The sequence below is a fragment of the Cervus canadensis genome, chromosome 5, assembly GCF_019320065.1.
Source record: "Cervus canadensis isolate Bull #8, Minnesota chromosome 5, ASM1932006v1, whole genome shotgun sequence".
In the NCBI taxonomy this organism is placed as follows: domain Eukaryota; kingdom Metazoa; phylum Chordata; class Mammalia; order Artiodactyla; family Cervidae; genus Cervus; species Cervus canadensis.
In genome coordinates, this window is record NC_057390.1 from 70,252,347 (window position 1) to 70,271,826 (window position 19,480).

At 52.4% G+C, this 19,480-nt stretch overlaps 1 protein-coding gene across 11 annotated transcripts in view; it reads left to right on the forward strand.

Moving 5' to 3' along the window:
• Nucleotides 1-19,480, forward strand: part of DNMT3A (DNA methyltransferase 3 alpha) — a 105,591-nt gene that overhangs the window by 48,904 nt on the left and 37,207 nt on the right. For 10 of the 11 annotated variants that reach the window (XR_006269524.1, XR_006269523.1, XM_043469184.1 and 7 more), the window contains exons 4-6: nt 4,695-4,965; nt 10,802-10,845; nt 11,299-11,445. Coding sequence is in view for 9 of the 11 variants with exons in the window: in XM_043469184.1 (XP_043325119.1) it covers nt 4,695-4,965; nt 10,802-10,845; nt 11,299-11,445 (462 nt within the window). In the remaining 2 variants the exon portion in view is untranslated. The remainder of the gene's footprint in view (nt 1-4,694; nt 4,966-10,801; nt 10,846-11,298; nt 11,446-19,480) is intronic. The other variant, XM_043469186.1, reaches the window with a different exon arrangement.

Consider the following 19,480-nt stretch of genomic DNA (forward strand, 5'->3'; position numbering starts at 1 on the left):
TAGGAGGGGAAATGGGGAGATTTTTGTTTAAAGGGTACAGACTTTCAGTTTGGGACGATGAAAATGATTTCAAGGTGGATGGTGGTAATGGTTGTACAACAATGTGAATGTACTTAATGTCACTGAATTGTACACTTGAAAATGGTTAAAATGGTAGATTCTATGTTACATATATTTTATAACAACTTTTAAAAGTTTTAAAAAATTGGTCCTTAGAGAAGGTCCCTGTGTCCGTGCCCCTGTCCTCAGCCCAGGGCTTTTCAACAACAGCACCCTCCCCCTTTGGGGCTGCATGATTTCTGTGGTGGGGGCTGTCGTGTAGGGTATTTAGCAGCAGCCCAGGCCCCTACCCACCAGAAGCCACAGCCCATGCCTACCCCCACCCCCCGCCGCCCCCACAGCGTGGTGACCAAAAATGTCTCAGACATATTGCCAAATGTCCTCTCAGGGGGCAAAATCCACCCCAGCTGAGAACCATTGCCTTCACCGCTTGGAATAAGCTGCTCACAGGCAGCAGAGAAGCAGGAGGCATTACCTTGGGATGGAGGGGTCTTGCTTGGAAGGAAGGCAAAGGCCAGCAAACTCTGAGGGGGCCCCAGGAAGTGGTAGGTCGCGTTTGAAGACCCAGAGCGAGGCATGTGGGGGTGGGGTAGGTGCACAGTGGGTGACAGAGTCTAGCTTTACTCCACTCGGTTGTGCCCACCCACCCAAAGGAAGAGAAGTGAGGGGGCCCATGGCTCCCATTCCCCTCCTGCCACCACTCCTGACCCCCTCTCCCCACCTCTGCAGGTGAGAAGCTGAGGAAGTAGAAATTGTCACCTACAGCTGCTGGTGGTGCCTTCTAAAAGGGCCAGGGGTGGGGTGGGGGGGCTTCTGCTGCCACCCCTCCCTTCAACCCCTCCCCTCATAGGAGAAATGAGTGTCTCAGAGTGTGTTGTGTCTCCTCCACTCAAGGCAGTAGTAAAGAGTAAAAGCAAACAAAACCAGATCTTTAACCAGTTAGGTTTGACATACAACAAAGTTGAGACTCCCTCTAGGCGTGTGGACTGGATGCTCTCACTGTGACCTGGTCTTTGGCATTAAGGAATCCATTATGAATACTAAACACCTGCTAGGTGTCCTACTCCAACACCCAGTCTAACCCAATAAAGCAATCTCGTGCCTCCTCTGTGGCTAGTGGCCACAGAGGAGAGGAGGGGGCTGAGAGGAGGTAGGAGCAGAGGAGGAGAAGGAATCAGGAGGGCGCAGGCCGGGCTGGGGTGGCTGCTCCCAGTGGCTTCCAGGTCTACTCCTCTCACCTGAGATGGAACATCCAGCTCCCCACTGTGGACCTCCTTCCTTCCTTCCTCTCAGTGGTTTCTTCTGGGTGGATCTGACCTGCCCAGTTTCCACACCTCAGAGAGAGGGACAGTGAGGGCCCACTAGTAGCTGGGGGTGAGGGGGGTAGTTCTTCATAGGTTAGCTGGATCTCGAATTGACAGTGGTTAAGTCAGCAGCTCCCCTAAGCTCAGAACTCCAATTGACTCAGGCTGTTGGGGAAGAGGGGTGAGGGGGAATGGTGAGATCAGGGCAGATTTCAGCCCACTTGAACTGACCCCCTGGGGCTGGAGCTGTGCAGAGCGCCCCCTGGCGCCTCCTCCGCCCACCTCTAGAAGGATGGTGTGTCTCACCCTCTTGCAGGCTGGGGGTCCCTCCGGGGCAGGCCTGAGAGGGGTCTCCAGTCAGGGTGGCTCAGGACCCCGGGGCTGGGTCAGGTCTCAGATCAGGTACTCCTGGGTCTCTATGCTCTGGAGCCGGCAATCAACAGGAAGTGAGTCCCAGGGTGAGAAGAGGCGGTGTGGTCCCCGGGCAGGAAGTAAGTGACAGTGGCGTTGTCTGAGCAGTCTGTGGGGCTGGGAGCCTACCCTGACTCGAGGTGTGTGTGGGGAAGCGAGTGGCTAGAGGAAAGGAGGACACAGCCATGGTAAGAGATCCGTGTTGCAGACCCAAACTTCTCAGCCTGGCCAGCGGGACCCCCCCACTCCCTCCTCCTGGGAGCGCCGTGTCTGGGGCTCCAGCGGTGGACAGCTGGACCGGAGGGGGGCAGAGCCCCCCCCCACCGCGGCTCCCCCCAACAAGGCACGCCCGGCTCTCCAGGTTGCCTGGGCCACGTGACTGTGTCACACACAGGAGGCTTGAGGACTGAGAGGACTCATCCGAGGAGGGGAGCTCCAGGCTAGGGAGCCCACTGGCTTGAGCAGGGAGGTGGTAAAGACCTCCTGAGTCCTGGAGAGAGTGTGTGTGTGAGTCCCAACACACAGGGCAGCCACCGAGGAGAGGGACAGAGCCTGCTTACTCCACTGGTGGCCCCGTGTTTGGCCTCCTGGCTCTGCTGGCTTTGGCCTTCAGTGCCCAAGCGTGGTGGAGGACTTCTCCCTTCCCCACCCCACCCCTGAGGCCTACCTCTTCCTCTTGCTGCAGCAACCCCCCTCCACCCCGACCCCACCCCACCCCCGCTGCTGAGGAGCACACACATGTGTAGCCTTCCGTGGGAGGGTTTCTTCCTGGAAGCAGGCCTGCCCAAGCGGGTCCAGATGCCCCCTCCCCCGGAAAAAGCAGCCTGGCCAGGCCTCGAGGTCCCTCTGCATGCCCTCAGGCTGCTCTGTGTAGGGAACGTCGTCCAGGGCGGACTCTAGCTTTTATTTCTGTCGTTTTCTCCAAGGCCCTGGTCCCTCTCTGCCACCTCAGGGGTTTCCTCACCATAGAGCAGTGGGCTCATCGCTGAGAGTGTGAATCCCTGGGGCAGAAGCCGCCTTGGAAACTGCAGGGCCTGGCAGGGAGGGGCTGGGGAACCCAGCGCTCCGTCAAGCTTTGGGGTGTGTTCTTCAGGGGTATAGCTCTCTGGAGGGAGTTTGGCAGGATCTCTTTCCTCACACTTGTATGGGCAGACCCTCTTCCCCAGCCAGGCCACTTCCAGGACTCTGGCCTATGGAAATTCACAGGTGCACAGAGCCGTAAGTGCAAGAAATTCTCTCCAACAGAAAGCCAGTCGGCCCAAAGCCCACCACTAGGAGATGGTTTGAATAAATTAAGGACCATCCTTTCCATAGAATGTTGAGCAGCTGAGGCAGAGTGAGCCAGATCCATACTCGCTGGTATGGAGAGATGCCCGCTGTGCTTGTGAAGTGAAAAAGCAAGTTGTAGAACAGGATAAGTCATATGATCCCTTCTTAGGGGAAAAAAAAAAATTCTGGATCTGGATGTGTGTGTAAATACATGTGTATAAACATGCAACTTACGCATGACTGTAGACGCGCAGGCAAAAAAGTCAAGAAAAGATACTCGCCAAACTGTTAATGATGGTTCACCTATGGGGAGTGACTCTGGAGGTAGGGAATTGAAATAGGGGCTTTAGCCTTTCAGTGCTATTCATTTTTGTGTGGTTAGAATTTTTGTATGTGACTGGCTTTTATAAATAGAAAAAAATGACTTGAAGGAAACCTTCCTATAGGACCAGTCATCTCACCTTACAGGTGGGGAAACTGAGGCACACTCTTGAGCAGCACCTTCCTGAGGTTTTTGCTGAGCTCGTGCCGCTCCCGCCCTCCTCCGGGCACTGATTCTGCAGGGGAGCCGGTGGGCAGGGCTGCGGCGGGTGTTCCAGTGCCCATGGGCATGGCAGAGTGCCAAGCACAGGGGGACTCCTGTCTCTCCTGCCCTGAGTGGACACCTCTGTCCCTTCTGAGATGTCCTGGCCTACCTGCCCCCAGATGGCTGAGGGCCAAGTGCCCGCCAGGCTCTGTCCTCGCAAGGTGTATGACCTTGAGCTAATCACAAAAGTCTCCGAGAGCCTAATCGGGAGGCCGGGTACTCTGAGGGGTAGCGGGTGAGAGGGAGCTTTGCCCACCATGCAGTGACACTTAGGAGGGACGGTTATGACAACTCTCAGTGTGGTTCCCGTAGCAAGCTCAGTTCTGAGGCTCTTGGGGACAAAGCATGACACTTCCTCTTGGAGGGGAACACAGCACCACGTACTCCAGAAGACTTGCTGCAGGCCACTGTGTGCTGCTGGCCAGGAGTGCTTGGCTCTCCTGGGGTCTGAGCGCCCTCGAGAGGCTGTAGGGCCAAAGCTGAGGGAAGGAACAGTGCTTGGTTTGGGGGAGAGGAGGCCCCCCCCCTTTCACCCTCGCACTCCACGTGGCCAGGCAGCAGCTCAAGAGACCAAGAGGACAGCCAGAGGGGCATTGACACAGGAGTCAGATCAGCCCCGGGTTACCTGGAATCCTCTGGGGAGGGGTCCTGGTTTGAAGTGGGGATAGAATGAGGAACATTCGTTTTCAGTGGGGGCCACAGAGAAGACTTGGGGACCCCCCCCGTCACTTCAGTGAGTGGGGGTGCTGTGGGCTGGGGTACAGAGCTATAAACATGTTAGTAATGAAGACAACTAGCACTTGTACAGGGCTTCACAGTTTACAAAGCACTTTCTCATACATTTTCCCGTTTTCTTCACTGGCGTCCACAGACCTTTTGACTTCAGAGGGTGAAGCCCTTGAATCCGAGAGAAAAAATTGTGTGTTTGACTGCATACACATTTATGTGAACACCATTTTCTGGACAGACGGTGTGTAATTTTCGCCAGAATCGCCAATGGGCCAATGATGCATGAGGGGCTGAAACCACTGGTCTAACGCTCCCCTCGTGTTTTATCTTTGCAGGTGGAAAGCAGTGACACACCGAAGGACCCTGCCGTGACCTCCAAGTCCCTGTCCATGGCCCAAGACTCAGGCCCCTCAGAGCTGTTACCCAACGGGGACTTGGAGAAGCGGAGTGAGCCCCAGCCAGAGGAGGGGAGCCCCGCTGGGGGGCAGAAGGGCGGGGCCCCAGCAGAGGGAGAGGGTGCCACTGAGACCCCACCCGAAGCCTCCAGAGCTGTAGAGAATGGCTGCTGCACCCCCAAGGATGGCCGGGGAGCCCCTGCAGAAGAGGGTAAGTCCCGGGCACAAGGGGGGCAGCCTCTGCAGGGCTGGCTGGGATCTCCCTGAGGGTTAGAACTCAGGACCTGGGAGGTCCCAGGAGGCACCGGCTGGGTGGTGGCTGAAGGTCTACTTGCCAAGGCTATGTGCCCTGGAGGCTACTGGCTGGATATAGCCTGCGCACATTTTATTTGACCCAGGCAGTATTTTAAACATTTTTTTAAAAAAAATTAGTTGCCAATATTTCAAAATCAAGAAATTTCACATAAAAATCTGGAGTTTTGGCTTCTCATGAAAAAAAAAAAACTAGATTTGATACAACAGTGAGTTTGCAGAATGCTAGTGGTTGCTGAACTGGGGTGATGGCTGTCTCCCCACAGGCTGGTTGTTCCCCTTGCTTTCCATCAGCCTTGGCCTCGCCTGCTGACTCGTCCACAAGACCTGCAGCTCTTAGGGATCCACACGTTGGAAGCCCCTGGCCTGGGCGCTCGAGGGCAACAGGTGCCCTTGTGGGTGTTATAAGCCCCGTCAACCTTTCCCAGTGCAGATGTCCTGAGCCCACCACAGTTCAGCCGAGGGGACTGAAGTTCAGTGGTGACAGAGTAAGGGAGGGGTAGGGCAGGTGGGGGTGGGGTGTGCACTGCCCAGCCCAGACCTCTTCCTCTAGGGACTTTTTGGCCTCGCCCTGGAGCCCTGGAAAGTTGCCCACTTTTTTCTTTCAGGTTAAGCCAGCGATTTCAGGGCCAAGAGAGCTGTAAACATGTTCGTAATGAGGACAACTAGCATTTGTACAGGGCTTCACAGTTTACCAAGCGCTTTCTCATACATTATCACGTTTGATGCTCCCAGGGCCCTGCCAGGTTGTTTTGCATATGTGCATTTTAATTTCAGAATGCCTTCCTTCCAAGAGTACATGATGGGGAGTGAGTCAATCGATTAATTGGCGTGACTTAATTTCGCATGCTTCCAAACCTCATATTCATGCAGGGTAGAGAGCATCTCCAGAAGAGATTTCCCAATTTATTAAAAAAAAAATCTTTCATTCATTTACTATTCAACTAATATTTATGATGCTCCCACCACGTGCAAAGGGCTTTCTGAGGTACTCATTCTGCATCTGTGGTTTTATTTACTCTCTCAGTCTTCTTCAAGAGGTATTATGAGCCTCATCTTAAGGTGGGAAAAAATCAAGGCTTAATGAGATGCAGTGACTTGCTCAGGGACCCCAAGCCTATTGGTAGATTCGGAATTCATTCGTCTTGGTCTCTACCTTCAGAGTCTGTGTGCCCTTCCCATGCCCCCGTCTGTTCTGGGGAGTGGGGTTGATGTGGGGGCTGTTCCTGAACTCAGCACCTCTGGGGATGTGTCCTGACACGCAGAGGAGTGGCCATTTGGCCTGATTTGAAACAGGAAGAAAGGGAGAAAACACCATCTCCCTTTACAAAGGCCAGATGTGCAAGAGCAGAACTGGGAACCCACCGGCCCTGCCCACCAGACAGGCAGCTCCTGGGACCCCATCATAGCTTGCACCCAGCTGAGGCCTAGGGCTGGGGCAGGCCTTCCTGCCTGTTGGGATGGAGCCAGAACTGTGAGGCTGCTCTTAACTCATGAGAGTTTGCTTTCGGTTTGGGATTTCCCTGTCCTCCGTTCTCAGGAGCAACTTCTCTAGTTGGTCAATAGGGGTTTATTAAACACTTACTTGATGTGTGCCGGGATCTGGGGAAACTATCACGAACAAAAACCTGGTTCTTGCCCTGGAGGACCTCAACAGTCCACTGAAGAGACGGACATTAATGAGAAATGCACACTTACAAGTGTGTGTTTATACACAGAGATAAGTTCTCGAAGGGAAAATAAACATGGTTCTCAGGAACTGTAACAGAGGAGCCCCAGACAAGCTGGGCTGTTACACCTAAGCAGAAGGATGAGCTGGGGTTTACCAGGGGAGGGGAAGTGCAGGGAGGGGGTGAGAGCAGGTGGGAGGGAGCAGGGTATCCAGGGACCTGACAGAAACCCACAAGTGTGGAATGGGGGGAGGGAGGGAGAAGGGTGTGTGACAGGGGGACAGCAGATACGGCCAGCGCAGCTTCAAGGCTGCCCTCTCGAGGGGTGACATGATCCGCTTTACGTTTTGAAAAGATCCCTTTGCCATCTGGATCCTGGGATGGAACAGAGGGGCCGGGAAGCAGGATGAGCAATCAGGCGCCGAGGGGAGGATGGCAGATCTGGAGAGCTGTGGATGAGCGCCAGGGACGGGAGGGGGGCGGGCAGAGATGGTGTCAGGGTGACTCCTGGGTTTGGGACTTTCGCACGTTGAGTGGATCCTTCTCAGACTCTTAGTGCAAAGTGCAGTGGGTGAAAACGTCCCGTGTGTCCTTGATCTCCAAAATTTGGCCTTGGAGCACTCCTGGGTGGCCTCAGCTATTGAGGCTGTGGAGATGCTGGCAGGGATCAGAGCTGGGATCCCTGAAGGTCACGGTGAATTGCCTGGATGCTGAGACTGGTGAGCTGGTACCTAGAGGGGTGGGCAGTGGCCTACTGGAGTCCAGCTGTCGGCCCCATAGAATGCATACGCAGCTGCTTGGTTCCAAGAAGGAAGGAGATTGAGGCCCCAGGGAGAAAGTGACTTGGCCAGGTTCTCCTTTCAGTTCCCTTCATTCCCAGGTCTCTTTTCAGGGGCCCCATCTGTCTCTCCCGGAATCCCTCTCATTATTTCCTACACAGGAAACATGGAGGACTTTAAAGCAGTCTTGGCCTGGGCACCCTCCTGTGTGCACGTAGGAGCCCCAAATCCTGATAGTACAGCCAGGAGAAAGGAGGAACAGGGGAGATGATGAGTAATAAGGACAAGAGCCACCTGGACAGGCAGGAGGTGGCCTTGGAACTGCTCCTGCACTCCTAGCATTAAGGCCATCATGATGATTGTAGTAATGATGGTAATGTAGCTTTCTTTTTTACTGAATATTAACCATGTGTTGAGTGTTCCATGTTCTTGCTACTCAAAATGGTCCATGGACCAGCAGCGTCTCCTGGCATCACCTGGCATGTTACAAATGCAGAGTCTCCAGACCCACCCTAGACCTACTGAATCAGAATCTACATTTGAAAGAGAGCCTCATGATTCTGAGGCATGTTAAACTTTGAGAAGCCCTTCTCTTTATGTAATTCTCTCATTTAATCCTTGCGAGCATCTAAGGAAGACTTTTATTATCCCCATTTTTCAGATGGGGAGACTGAGGGTTCAGACAGGTTAAGTTAGTTACTGAGATTATACAACCTGGTGAAGGGCCAGATGAGGGTCAGCACAGAGCTTTTCTCTGCTTAGACTGACACACTCGTACTGGGCTAGTAACTACCCTCTGAGGCCAGCCTGACCTCAGTCCTGTCATTGGAATTTTGGTTCATTTTAAAGGGAATTTGGGGGTGACCCCCTGGCAGAGTATAGCCTCAGACCAGCAGGTAAGTGTTAGAAGCCCTCTGGCCTCCCCTGCCCCCAGGACCTGAGATGCCCCAGGGTTATGTCCAAGCCTGCCAGGGCCATCCTGGAAGACACACAGCCACCTGGCCCAGCCTGCGACCCTGGGTCTGGGCAGGGAGCAGATGGACGGCAGAGGGAGTGTCCAGAGAGCAGCTGACCACCCCCTGACTCAGGACAAGTGCTGCATTCTGAAGCAGCCCAGTTGGTTGTTTTGCTGGGCCGGGCTGGAAAGTGTGTGTGCGATATCACTCAAGTGGGCATGCGCGGAATCTGTCAGGGAGAACATTCCAGAAAGAAGCCAGTTGGAAACCGCATGAGGAAAAGTAGTTCTGTTTCGGGGAGCATGGGGGCTGGGGAAGGAGGAAGAGGGGAGCCTCAGGGCGGTGCGATGTAAAAAGGAAATAGCCGGCTTTGGGAGTCAGGAGCCCTGAAATTGGATCTCAGCTCTGGTAGTAAGTCCCTCCGCTCCACAACCCGCTCCCCCGAGCCCCGCGCGCCTCAGTTTCCCCCTCGAAGGGCAAGACAAGTACTCCATCATCTGGACAATTCCTTTCAGCCCCGATTCTCGTTAATTCTAGCGAACAGAGGATTCCCCACAAGCCAAAAGCCAAGGAGGGTCCCCCGGAAGAAAGGTCCCAGGCGCCGCGTGATCCGAGGGTGGGCGCCCCCTCCTGGCCGGCCCAAAGCCTCGCCGGGTGGAACGCGGGGGGTCTGAGAGAAGTTGGGGGGCGGGGACCCGGGGAAGGAGGGAGGCCCAGAGCGGGCGGGCGGGAGGGGGAGCCCTGCCCCAGAGAGCGCGAGAAACAGTTGGGGGTGGGGGGGGCTGGTAGTGGTGAGGCTAGAGGGCCTAAAGGAAGCGCGAGGAAGCGACAGGGAAAGTCCGGTGAGACGTACCTTAAAAGGCCTGCTGTGTACACAGCGCTGGCGAGTTAACACGCGCCCCCGCTTCCTCCCGGCGCCCTGGGCACCTGGCACCGCGGGGTCCACACCTCCCAGCAAACCCGCAGGTGCAGCCCTACCTGCCCTGTCCCCGGGCTCCAGGGCTCCCTCGGTGAATGAGAGAAGGGGAAAGAAATAGCCTCTTCAGGGGCTTGGGGACTCAGAGACCTTCAGTGCTGTGGCTGGTTTCCGCCTCACAGCCAGGAGATGCAAGAAGGGCTGTTTTTTCCGTTTGGGCTCTTTGTCTCCCCTTCACACCGCCCACAACCCCCCCCCCCCCCCCCCCCCCCCCCCCCGCCTGCCAAGTGACCTTGAGCCAGCCTTAGTGACCTTCCTACTTTGGGGCCAAGCTCAGTAATCTTGGCTTCAGACAAAGGAGTTCTGGGGCCCAGGTGAGAGGAAGCTCATCCCGCCCCCCGACACACACCCCAGCCTCCCCGCCTCAGCACCCCCAGTCTCCAGCAGGAAGCTGGAAGGCATAATTAACCCAACCCACAGCCAGGCAGGGCTGCAGACTCCGGAGTGTGCCAGTGAGGAACCGGACCAGCGTAGGAGCTCCAGGACCTTCTGGAGCTTGGGACCTGGAGAAGGACAGGAGAGGATAAGGCCTCCCTGCCCCCCACCTTTAAAGGCTGTACTGCTGCGGCTTCAGCCCCCCAGGGGAGCCTTCCCTTCCAGGAACTGGAGTCGAGGCCAACTGAGGAACCGAAGGGAAGAGGAGGAGGGAAATGCTTCTGAAGCATTAGCAGGGTTATGTACCTACACTCAACGAGGAAAAGGCTGGGAGAGATTACAGAACGACTGTGCAGAGTGTGGGAATCCAAAGCTTCTAGAATAAAGATGGAACTCAGGGACCTGAGAATGGGGTACAGAGGCAGATATTCATGGTAGAAGCACGGTGTTGAGAACTGCAGGAGCACCTTAGAAACCATTTCCAGCATCTTTATTTTCCACATGAGGAAACTGAGTCTCAAAGAGACGAAGTTGCTTCAGTAGTCTTGTTCCAGTTCCCCTCTGCCCCCATCCTCCCACCCCCAGAGCATCTTTGCCACACCCCACACCATGCAGTCTGGCCTCCCCTCCAGTAATTGAGCTCTTTTGACTGGGAGTAGCCAAAGGGGCTCTTTCCAGACCCTTCTGTGTGCCTGCCTCACTCCATGGGCCAGAAACCACAGCCCTGGCTTTTCTGTTGTTCCTTTGGGTTTGGGCCTCCAACCCTGCCCAGGTCCTTTTTCTGCCCTGGCTGTGCTCTGAGTCCTGGGGCCAGCATGCTATGATGCCCAGCACACAGTAGGCCATCAGGTTTGACATAGGTGAGACCAAATGGTTGGAGAAACCCTATCCCCGAGGCAGGGACCCCAGGCACAAGGTGAGGCCTCTGAGCCACTCCTGTAACTCTGCCGACAGTCCCTTTGTTCTTCCCTCTCCACAGGCAAAGAACAGAAGGAGACCAACATCGAATCCATGAAAATGGAGGCAAGTGTTTTCCTCACCCCCCAGGGGCTCTGTGGATCCTGATTCTAGGAGAAGAAAGCCACCGCTCTGACCGACTGTGGCGAGTGTGTGTGAGGGGAGCCCGAGGTGGCCCCTGGCCCCTTCTGTTCTTGTCCCTCCGTGAGGAGCAGAGGAAGTGGGTATGGAGGTTGGAAGGCCCCCAGCGAGGCAGCCAGCTGGTCCCCACTCCAAGACCAAGCACTTCCCCTCCTGCTTTATGTCCTGTCCCACATCCCGCCGCCATCCCTCACTCCTCCCCCCCAGGCAGGGGCTTGTCCCGCACTCCAGGGCCGGCATCTCCGGCCAGGAGTCAGAGCTCCTGTGTTCTGTACGAGGTGAGTGCCTCCTTGGTTTCCCCTCCAGGAGGAACGACCCTGCAGCAGGGCTGTCCATGCCCACCTTAATGCCGGTCTGTCTGTCGTCTCTCTGTCCTAGGGCTCCCGGGGCCGGCTGCGGGGTGGCCTGGGCTGGGAGTCCAGCCTCCGCCAGCGGCCCATGCCGCGGCTCACCTTCCAGGCGGGGGACCCCTACTACATCAGCAAGCGCAAGCGGGACGAGTGGCTGGCACGCTGGAAAAGGGAGGTGAGGTGCCTTCTCTGGCCTGGGCCCCAGCCCGTCCCACAGAACCGGGAAACCGGAAGTTAGCTTCAGCCACCGTCTGCGGCTGTTGTCAGGCCCTGGCTGAGCCTCAGTTTCCCCTTCCACTTCAGGTTAACCTCTCACACTTACAGGGAACTGCTGGCTCCCTAGGCAGTGACTGCGCGTACTTTGTTACTTCCACAAATGTTACTGGACACTCACCATGCAAGCAGGCAGTGTCTAGGCCTTGTGCACGTACAATTCCTGCCCTCATGGACTTGACATTGTGATGGGGGAGATGGACAGCAAACAAGTAAACAAGAGCTGAAATAGAGGTTAACAAAGGCCTGCTTTAGGTAGGGTGGTGCAGAGAGGCTTCTTGGAGAAGGCGGCATTGAAGTTGAGACCTGAAGGAATAAAAGAGCTGGCTCTGTGAGTTGTGGGGAGGGGGAGAATATTCTAGGCAGAGGAAACAGCACAAGCGAGGCCCTGACTTGTTTGGTTGTGTAAAAGACCGGTCTTCTCAGAGTGAACCAAGCGGGGGAGAGAGTGGGGCCAGACGAGAGGCGGCGAGGGGAGGTAAGCAGAGGCCGATCATACAGAGCCTTGAGATCTGGGCTGAAAGCTGGTTTAACCCTGAGTATCCTGGGCAGCCCCTGAAGGTTTCTGTGCAGAGGAGTGATTCGATGTAGATTAAAGGAGCAGCAATGGTGAAGGGGAGGGACAGATCTGGGCTTGCTAACTGATGGGAAGGATGTGGGAGGGGAGAGGATGGACACATGGCCCACAGGGGTTTGGCTTGAACACCCGGGTGATGGGTGTGCTGCTTCCTCAGGTGGGAAGACTAGAAGAGGAATGGGTTTGGGGTGGGAGGGAAGCAAGTGTTTAGTCTGAGATGCTAAGGTGCCCGGATCCCAGAGCGGAGGGAGATCCAGGCTGCAGATGCAAGGTGGGAAGGCATAGAACCACAAACACTGATGAGCTCACCTAGGAAACTGGAGAGAACTGAGACGCATCCTGGGACTTGGTCCACAGAAATCCTACAGTTACGGCCGCATGAGGTAGGGGCAGTGGCAGTAGCCGTACTGAGAAGGGGCCTGGGAGGAAGAGCTGCGTCTCAGAAAGGAAAGAAGCTTTTCCAGAGGCAGTGGCCGCTCTGCCCTGTGGAGGCTGAGTTGAGACAGGCTGTTTGCACCTGCCCATCTGGAGGCAGCCGGTGACTTTTCTAAGAGAGGCTTCCATGCGGGTCAGGAAGGAGACAGCCAGGCCAGGGCTTCAGCAGCGAGAGGCAGTGAGGCGGTGGAGACCAAGGGGCGAAAGCAGTCCCCCCGAGCAGCCACTGGGAGACTGCCCTCCTGTGTGTCTGATGAGCAGAGAGAAAGCGTGCTGACCAGCTGGTGCCAGGAAGGGAAGGGACCCGCCATGAATTGCCACCACCTGGGGCCTTTCACCTTCACTCACTGGTCTTTACCCCAGGCCTACAAAGGAGGGTGTTATCCTGTGTGCATTGTGTGAGAGCTTGCTCTAGAGAAAGTTCCGAACCAGGCGGGAAAGAGAGAGGGTGGTGGCTACTTGATTATTTCCATTTCCTCTGGGATCCAGGAAGGCAGAAATTTCTCTCCTGGAAGAACCTGGAAAAGGGACAATCTCTGCAAGGTCTCTTGAGATTTAAGTGTGGTCTTTGGGATGGAAATTTTGTTCAGGACTTGGGGCTATTCCTCTGTGGTTGGTGGGAGGGGTTTTGCTTTTTAACTACTCCTTATGTGGGGTCTGTGCTTCTACTTTCCTTTAGCCCTGGGGCCAGAGGCTAGATATAATAACTTTTACACTTGAAGGGATCCCAGAAATTTGGTGATTCTCAAACTGTACTTGAAGAACCCTTATGGAGGCCTGCCTTCAGTTGCAATTAAAAAAAAAAAAAAAAAAAAAGGCAGTCTTTTCTCAACTCACAGGGAAAAGTAAGATAATAGATACATTTTCTCAATTTTAAAATTGCCACTAAAATTTATTAAAAAATTTTTTTTTTGGCTGCGCCACGTGGCATGTGGGATCTTAGTTCCCAACCAGGGATTGATTGATACCATTCCCCTGTGGTGGAAGCACAGAGTCCTAACCACTGGACCACCAGGGAAGTCCCCCAACTAAAACTCAGGGTGAGGGATCGGGCACCTCAGGCAGAGCATCGTCAAGGAACTTAGACTAATTCTGCCTGGGGTCACCTTTGCATCAGCAAGAGGTGGCTTTTGGCTTTTAAAGGATGAACTTGAATTTAGGGAAAGGGGAGGAAAGACGAGGTAGAAAGAGACTTACAGCATGTGCAGAAGTTCAGAGGCACAAGACTGTGTGATCTATTCGGGAATGGAGGTCCATGGTGGTAGATGAAGGAGCACAGGATGCAGGCTCAGGGCCGCAGGAGGATGGCTGGGGAACTGGGCTTGTGTGAAGGCTGTGGGGCTTCACCTGACCCCAGTCTGCCCCTGGTCCACGTGCCTCACCTGTAGAGCCTTCTACCCTCAAAATATCCCCCTCAGCTTAATTTTCTTTTCCCATGACCTCCCTGGTCACTCCACACTGTGAGGTCTGCTCTTTACCATCTGAGATTACCTGCCACCTTAAGCTCAAAAAAAAAAAAAAAAAAAAAGAAATTAAGAAGACTTCGAATATCACAAAATAAATGAAATTTAAAATAATTGGATGAGAAAAATGGGGCATTTCCAACCCCTCTGCCAAGGCTGAAGTGGGGATTCCTGCCCGAGCTGGGATGCTCATGTTTGTCCCATCTCCTATTCTCTGCACCTCTGTACTCGCCCTTGTAAGGATTAAATTCTGCCTTAGTCGTGACCAGGCCCTGCAATAGAACCAGCAACAACTCTCCGTTGTCTCCCTATCATGTCAGAAATCCTCTGGCTGTTTCTCAAAACTTTGACCCTCACTGTGACCTCCACGATGGCTCCACCCCCTGAACCCCCCACTACCATGCTCTTATAGGACAGTCCCTGTGAGAGACCGGTCTCCCCTTTCTACTTCCTTCCTGCTTTTGTTTCTGCTATACTTTTCCCCTATTCATTCTTCAGGGTTGAGTTCGAGAGCTGCTGCCTCGTCCAAGAAGTTCTCTGGGATCTCCCCAGTCCACACTGCCCTCTTCCCTTCTCTGCACTCCTGTAGTCCTTACTGTTAATATTGTTGGGTTTAGCAGTCAGTTATATTTCATAGAGTATTTTTCACTAACTCTTACATGTTATGTCTTCCCCAGTTAGGCCAAACCTGATAATTGGGCAGGGAGAACAGGCTCTGTGAATAGCCGTTGGTTGGCTAAGCAGTTGGGAGGTGGGTAAATATGAGACAACTTCTCGGGGAGCTCGGACCCAGGCCATTGGTTTCTGGGGGTGCTGACAAGTGTACCCGGAGAATAGTGTGGGGCTAGGGGACTGACGGCAGGCTCCCACGGGTAAGGCGGTGTCTGAGTCTCCTCCATCCCGCATTCCTGCTGTCCCCACCGGCTCTCCACTGTGCTTGAGCCAAGGAGAACCTACCTTGGCCTGGCAGAACTAGCCCAGGGCAGGGAGTGGGGAGAAGAGACGAGAGGCACCGTCCTCCAAAGGAGGGCAGTTCCAGACTCTTCTTTCTGACTGTTTTCAGAACAGCGTGGCCTGAAGGAGCACTTTAGGCTTAGGAAGGGCTTTTTCACAGGTGTTACCTCACTAACCCTTACGAGTCCGAGGCAGAGGCCTGGCCAAGTAGCTGGAACTGTCATCAAGCCAGATGGCATGTGGGCTCCCTGTGTGTGTCAGTGCTGGTGGTTTTAGGATGCGGTTATAGCCAGGTGATGTTATAACTCTCTTTAATGTCTTCGCTCCAACCGATTCTAAATTTCTTCAGGGTCAGGAAACCATGTCCTGCTGTTCTAAAATCTTGCCTCTTTCCTGGCTTCCAACCCAAATGGAGGGACTCCTGCATCCTCAGATTTACTAGATGTTTCAGTTCAGTTCAGTCGCTCAGTCGTGTCCAACTCTTTGCGACCCCATGAATCGCAGCACGCCAGGCCTCCCTGTCCATCACCAACTCCCGGAGTTTACTCAAATTCATGCCCATTGAGTCGGTGATGCCATCCAGCCATCCCATCCTCTATCATCCCCTTCTCCTCCTGCCCCCAGTCCCTCCCAGCATCAGGGTCTTTTCCAATGAGTCAGCTCTTCACAGGAGGTGGCCAAAGTGTTGGAGTTTCAGCTTCAGCATCAATCCTTCCAATGAACACCCAGGACTGATCTCCTTTAGAATGGACTGGTTGGATCTCCTTGCAGTCCAAGGGACTCTCAAGAGTCTTCTCCAACACCACAGTTCAAAAGCATCAATTTTTCGGTGCTCAGCTTTCTTCACAGTCCAACTCTCACATCCATACATGACCACTGGAAAAACCATAGCCTTGACCAAATGGACCTTTGTTGGCAAAGTAATGTCTCTGCTTTTTAATATGCTGTCTAGGTTGGTCATAACTTTCCTTCCAAGGAGTAGGCGTCTTTTAATTTCATGCTGCAGTCACCATCCGCAGTGATTTTGGAGCCCAAAAAAATAAAGTCTGACACTGTTTCCACTGTCTCCCCATCTATTTCCCATGAGCTGATGGGACCAGATGCCATGATCTTAGTTTTCTGAAAGTTAAGCTTTAAGCCAACTTTTTCACTCTCCTCTTTCACTTTCATCAAGAGGCTTTTCAGTTCCTCTTTACTCTCTGCCATAAGGGTGGTGTCATCTGCATATCTGAGGTTATTGATATTTCTCCCAGCAATCTTGATTCCAGCTTGTGCTTCTTCCAGCCCAGCGTTTCTCATGATGTACTCTGCATATAAGTTAAATAAGCAGGGTGACAATATACAGCCTTGACGTACTCCTTTTCCGATTTGGAACCAGTCTGTTGTTACATGTCCAGTTCTAACTGTTGCTTCCTGACCTGCATACAGGTTTCTCAAGAAGCAGGTTAGGTGGTCTGGTATTCCCATCTCTTTCAGAATTTTCCACAGTTTATTGTGATCCACACAGTCGAAGGCTTTGGCGTAGTCAATAAAGCAGAAATAGATGTTTTTCTGGAACTCTCTTTGCTTTTTCGATGATCCAGCAGATGTTGGCAATTTGATCTCTGGTTCCTCTGCCTTTTCTAAAACCAGCTTGAACATCTGGAAGTTCTCGATTCACGTATTGCTGAAGCCTGGCTTGGAGAATTTTGAGCATTACTTTACTAGCGTGTGAGATGAGTGCAATTGTGTGGTAGTTTGAGCATTCTTTGGGATTGCCTTTCTTAGGGACTGGAATGAAAACTGACCTCTTCCAGTCCTGTGGCCACTGCTGAGTTTTCCGAATTTGCTGGCATATTGAGTGCAGCACTTTCACAGCATCGTCTTTCAGGATTTGAAATAGCTCAACTAAAATTCCATCACATCCACTAGCTTTGTTCGTAGAGATGCTTTCTAAGGCCCACTTGACTTCACATTCCAGGATGTCTGGCTCTAGGTGAGTGATCACACCATTGTGATTATCTGGCTCATGAAGATCTTTTTTGTACAGTTCTTCTGTGTATTCTTGCTACCTCTTCTTAATATGTTCTGCTTCTGTTAGGTCCATACCATTTCTGTCCTTTATCGAACCCATCTTTGCCTGAAATGTTCCCTTGATATCTCTAATTTTCTTGAAGAGATCTCTAGTCTTTCCCATTCTGTTGTTTTCCTCTATTTCTCTGCATTGATCGCTGAGGAATGCTTTCTTATCTCTCCTGGCTATTCTTTGGAACTCTGCATTCCAATGGGAATATCTTTCCTTTTCTCCTTTGCTTTTCACTTCTTTTCACAGCTATTTGTAAGGCCTCCTCAGACAACCATTTTGCCTTTTTGCATTTCTTTTCCATGGGCATGGTCTTGATCCCTGTCTCCTGTACAATGACATGAACTTCTGTCCACAGTTCTATTAAACTAGATGATTAATATGTATTAAATACTGATAACAAGTAATCAGGGGCTTCCCAGGTGGCACTAGTGGTAAAGAGCCCACCTGCCAATGCAGGAGATGTAAGAGATTTGGGTTAGATCCCTGGGTCAGGAAGATCCCCTGCTGGAGGAAATGGCAGCCCACTCCAGTATTCTTGCCTGGATAATTCCATGGACAGAGGATCCTGATGGGCTACAGTCCATGGGTTTGAAGAAGAGTCAGACACGACTGAAGCGACTTAGCATGCACACAGGCAACAGTAATCTCTGGTCCACATATTCCAGTCTGTTCTCTCCTCCCTTCTCCCTCCTGCACTCAGAGCCCCCTTCTCTTCCCACAGGCAACACAGCCTTCGCCTTCCTGGAAGTGAGTCCCGGTGCCAACTTGTCTACTCACTGGACCCGGGACCTTCAGCATCACTTAACCACCCCATCCCCGCCCACCTCCCCTGCCACCATTCCCGCCCCTCAAGCTTAGGTCCCTGCGCTGTTTGTAGGCTTTGGCTGTACTCTGCTGTCCTGTGTGCGTCTCATCTTCATGGAACCCCACTCACCAGTTTGTTTTCTGCTTCTGCCCAACCCGAGCTTGTTCAGCACAGGCCCTCTGGGCACCTCTGCCCCCAGGGCTTGCCATGCAGGAGGTACTCTGTAAAGGTTTGCTGAATGAATGAATGAATACTTCTAATCTCAGAGTTGTGTGGGTTAGTAAGGGATATATACCATGTACAGCACAGGGTTAGAATATAATAGGACATGCATAATTCTTTAAAACTGATTTTATATAAGTATTACACAAATACATTCTTTAAAAAAAAAAACAGCCATCCCTCCCCAGTGACTTTAATTCCCCTACCAGAGGTATCTGGTGCTGTCTCTATCCATCTATGTGTGTGTGTAAATTTATAATTTTGCTTCACAGTTGCTTTTTTCTCTTTTCCTTTTTTATATAAATAGAACCACACTATAGTTTCGTTTTACAGCTTGGTTTTTCACTTACGATAAGTCTGGGCAATCAAGCCACGTAATTACTGTTCTCTTCCACTGTATGGATTACCATGATTTTATTTAACCATTCTCTTATTGGTGGACATTTGTGTGGTTTACAATATTTTACTGCATAAGCACCACAGCAGTGAACATCCTTGGTCATGTCTCTTTGTGCATCTGTTTCTCTCAGATAGATACCTAGAAAGAGAAATGCTGGGTTGAAAGGAATGTGTATTTTGCATTTTATAGTCTGCCAAATTGTCCTCCAAAAAGGGCAGTGCCAACTTAGGCTCCTGTAAACAGGGTATGAGGAGATTTTCACCTGTGCCAACATCAATATTTTGCTTATCTAATGGGTGGGAAAAACACTATCTTGTTATGATTTTAATTGGCATTTCCCAGATAATAAGTGAGGTTGGACATTTTTTTCATATGTTTATTGGCCATTTGTGCTGCTGCTTCTGTGAGCTGAGCAAATGTTGCTTCCTCTTGCTTTATAACCCTGCAGTCTCAACAGACTGTGCTTCCTGTCGGCCCTGGGAAGAACAGCCTCAGAGTGTCCAGAGGGTCATCTCCTGCTGTGCTATATTCCATTTAATAAGCTATCCCCAAGCACCTTCGGTGTTGGGGGGTTGAGGGTATTGTGCCGGGCACTTTGAGAAGAAGGAGATGAATTAAGTGTGATCTCCTGGACTTTAGTACAGGAGACGTGAGAAATGGCAATGTAAAGCAGACCTTATTTAAGGACTAATACCAAACTATTAGCCAAGTATGTGGGTAGCAGTTTTAGGGGATTCCAACTGGCAGACGTTCCTTGCTCATTCACCATATAGTGTATAAACTAATGAAAACCTGAACCCTTACAGGATAGCCTCAGAAATAACATTGCCCTTAAAGGAGATGATGCTGTTTGGAGCAGGTGTGACAAGTGTACTTTACCAAAGGGCTAAACAAACACCTTTTAAAGGCACTGTTGTGACAGCCTGTAATCAGTAGTGAGTTCCAGGGCTGGCCCTTAGGACAGGCTGTGAAACTGTCATCACAGAAATGCCCTGTTGTCTCTTCAGTGGACCAGC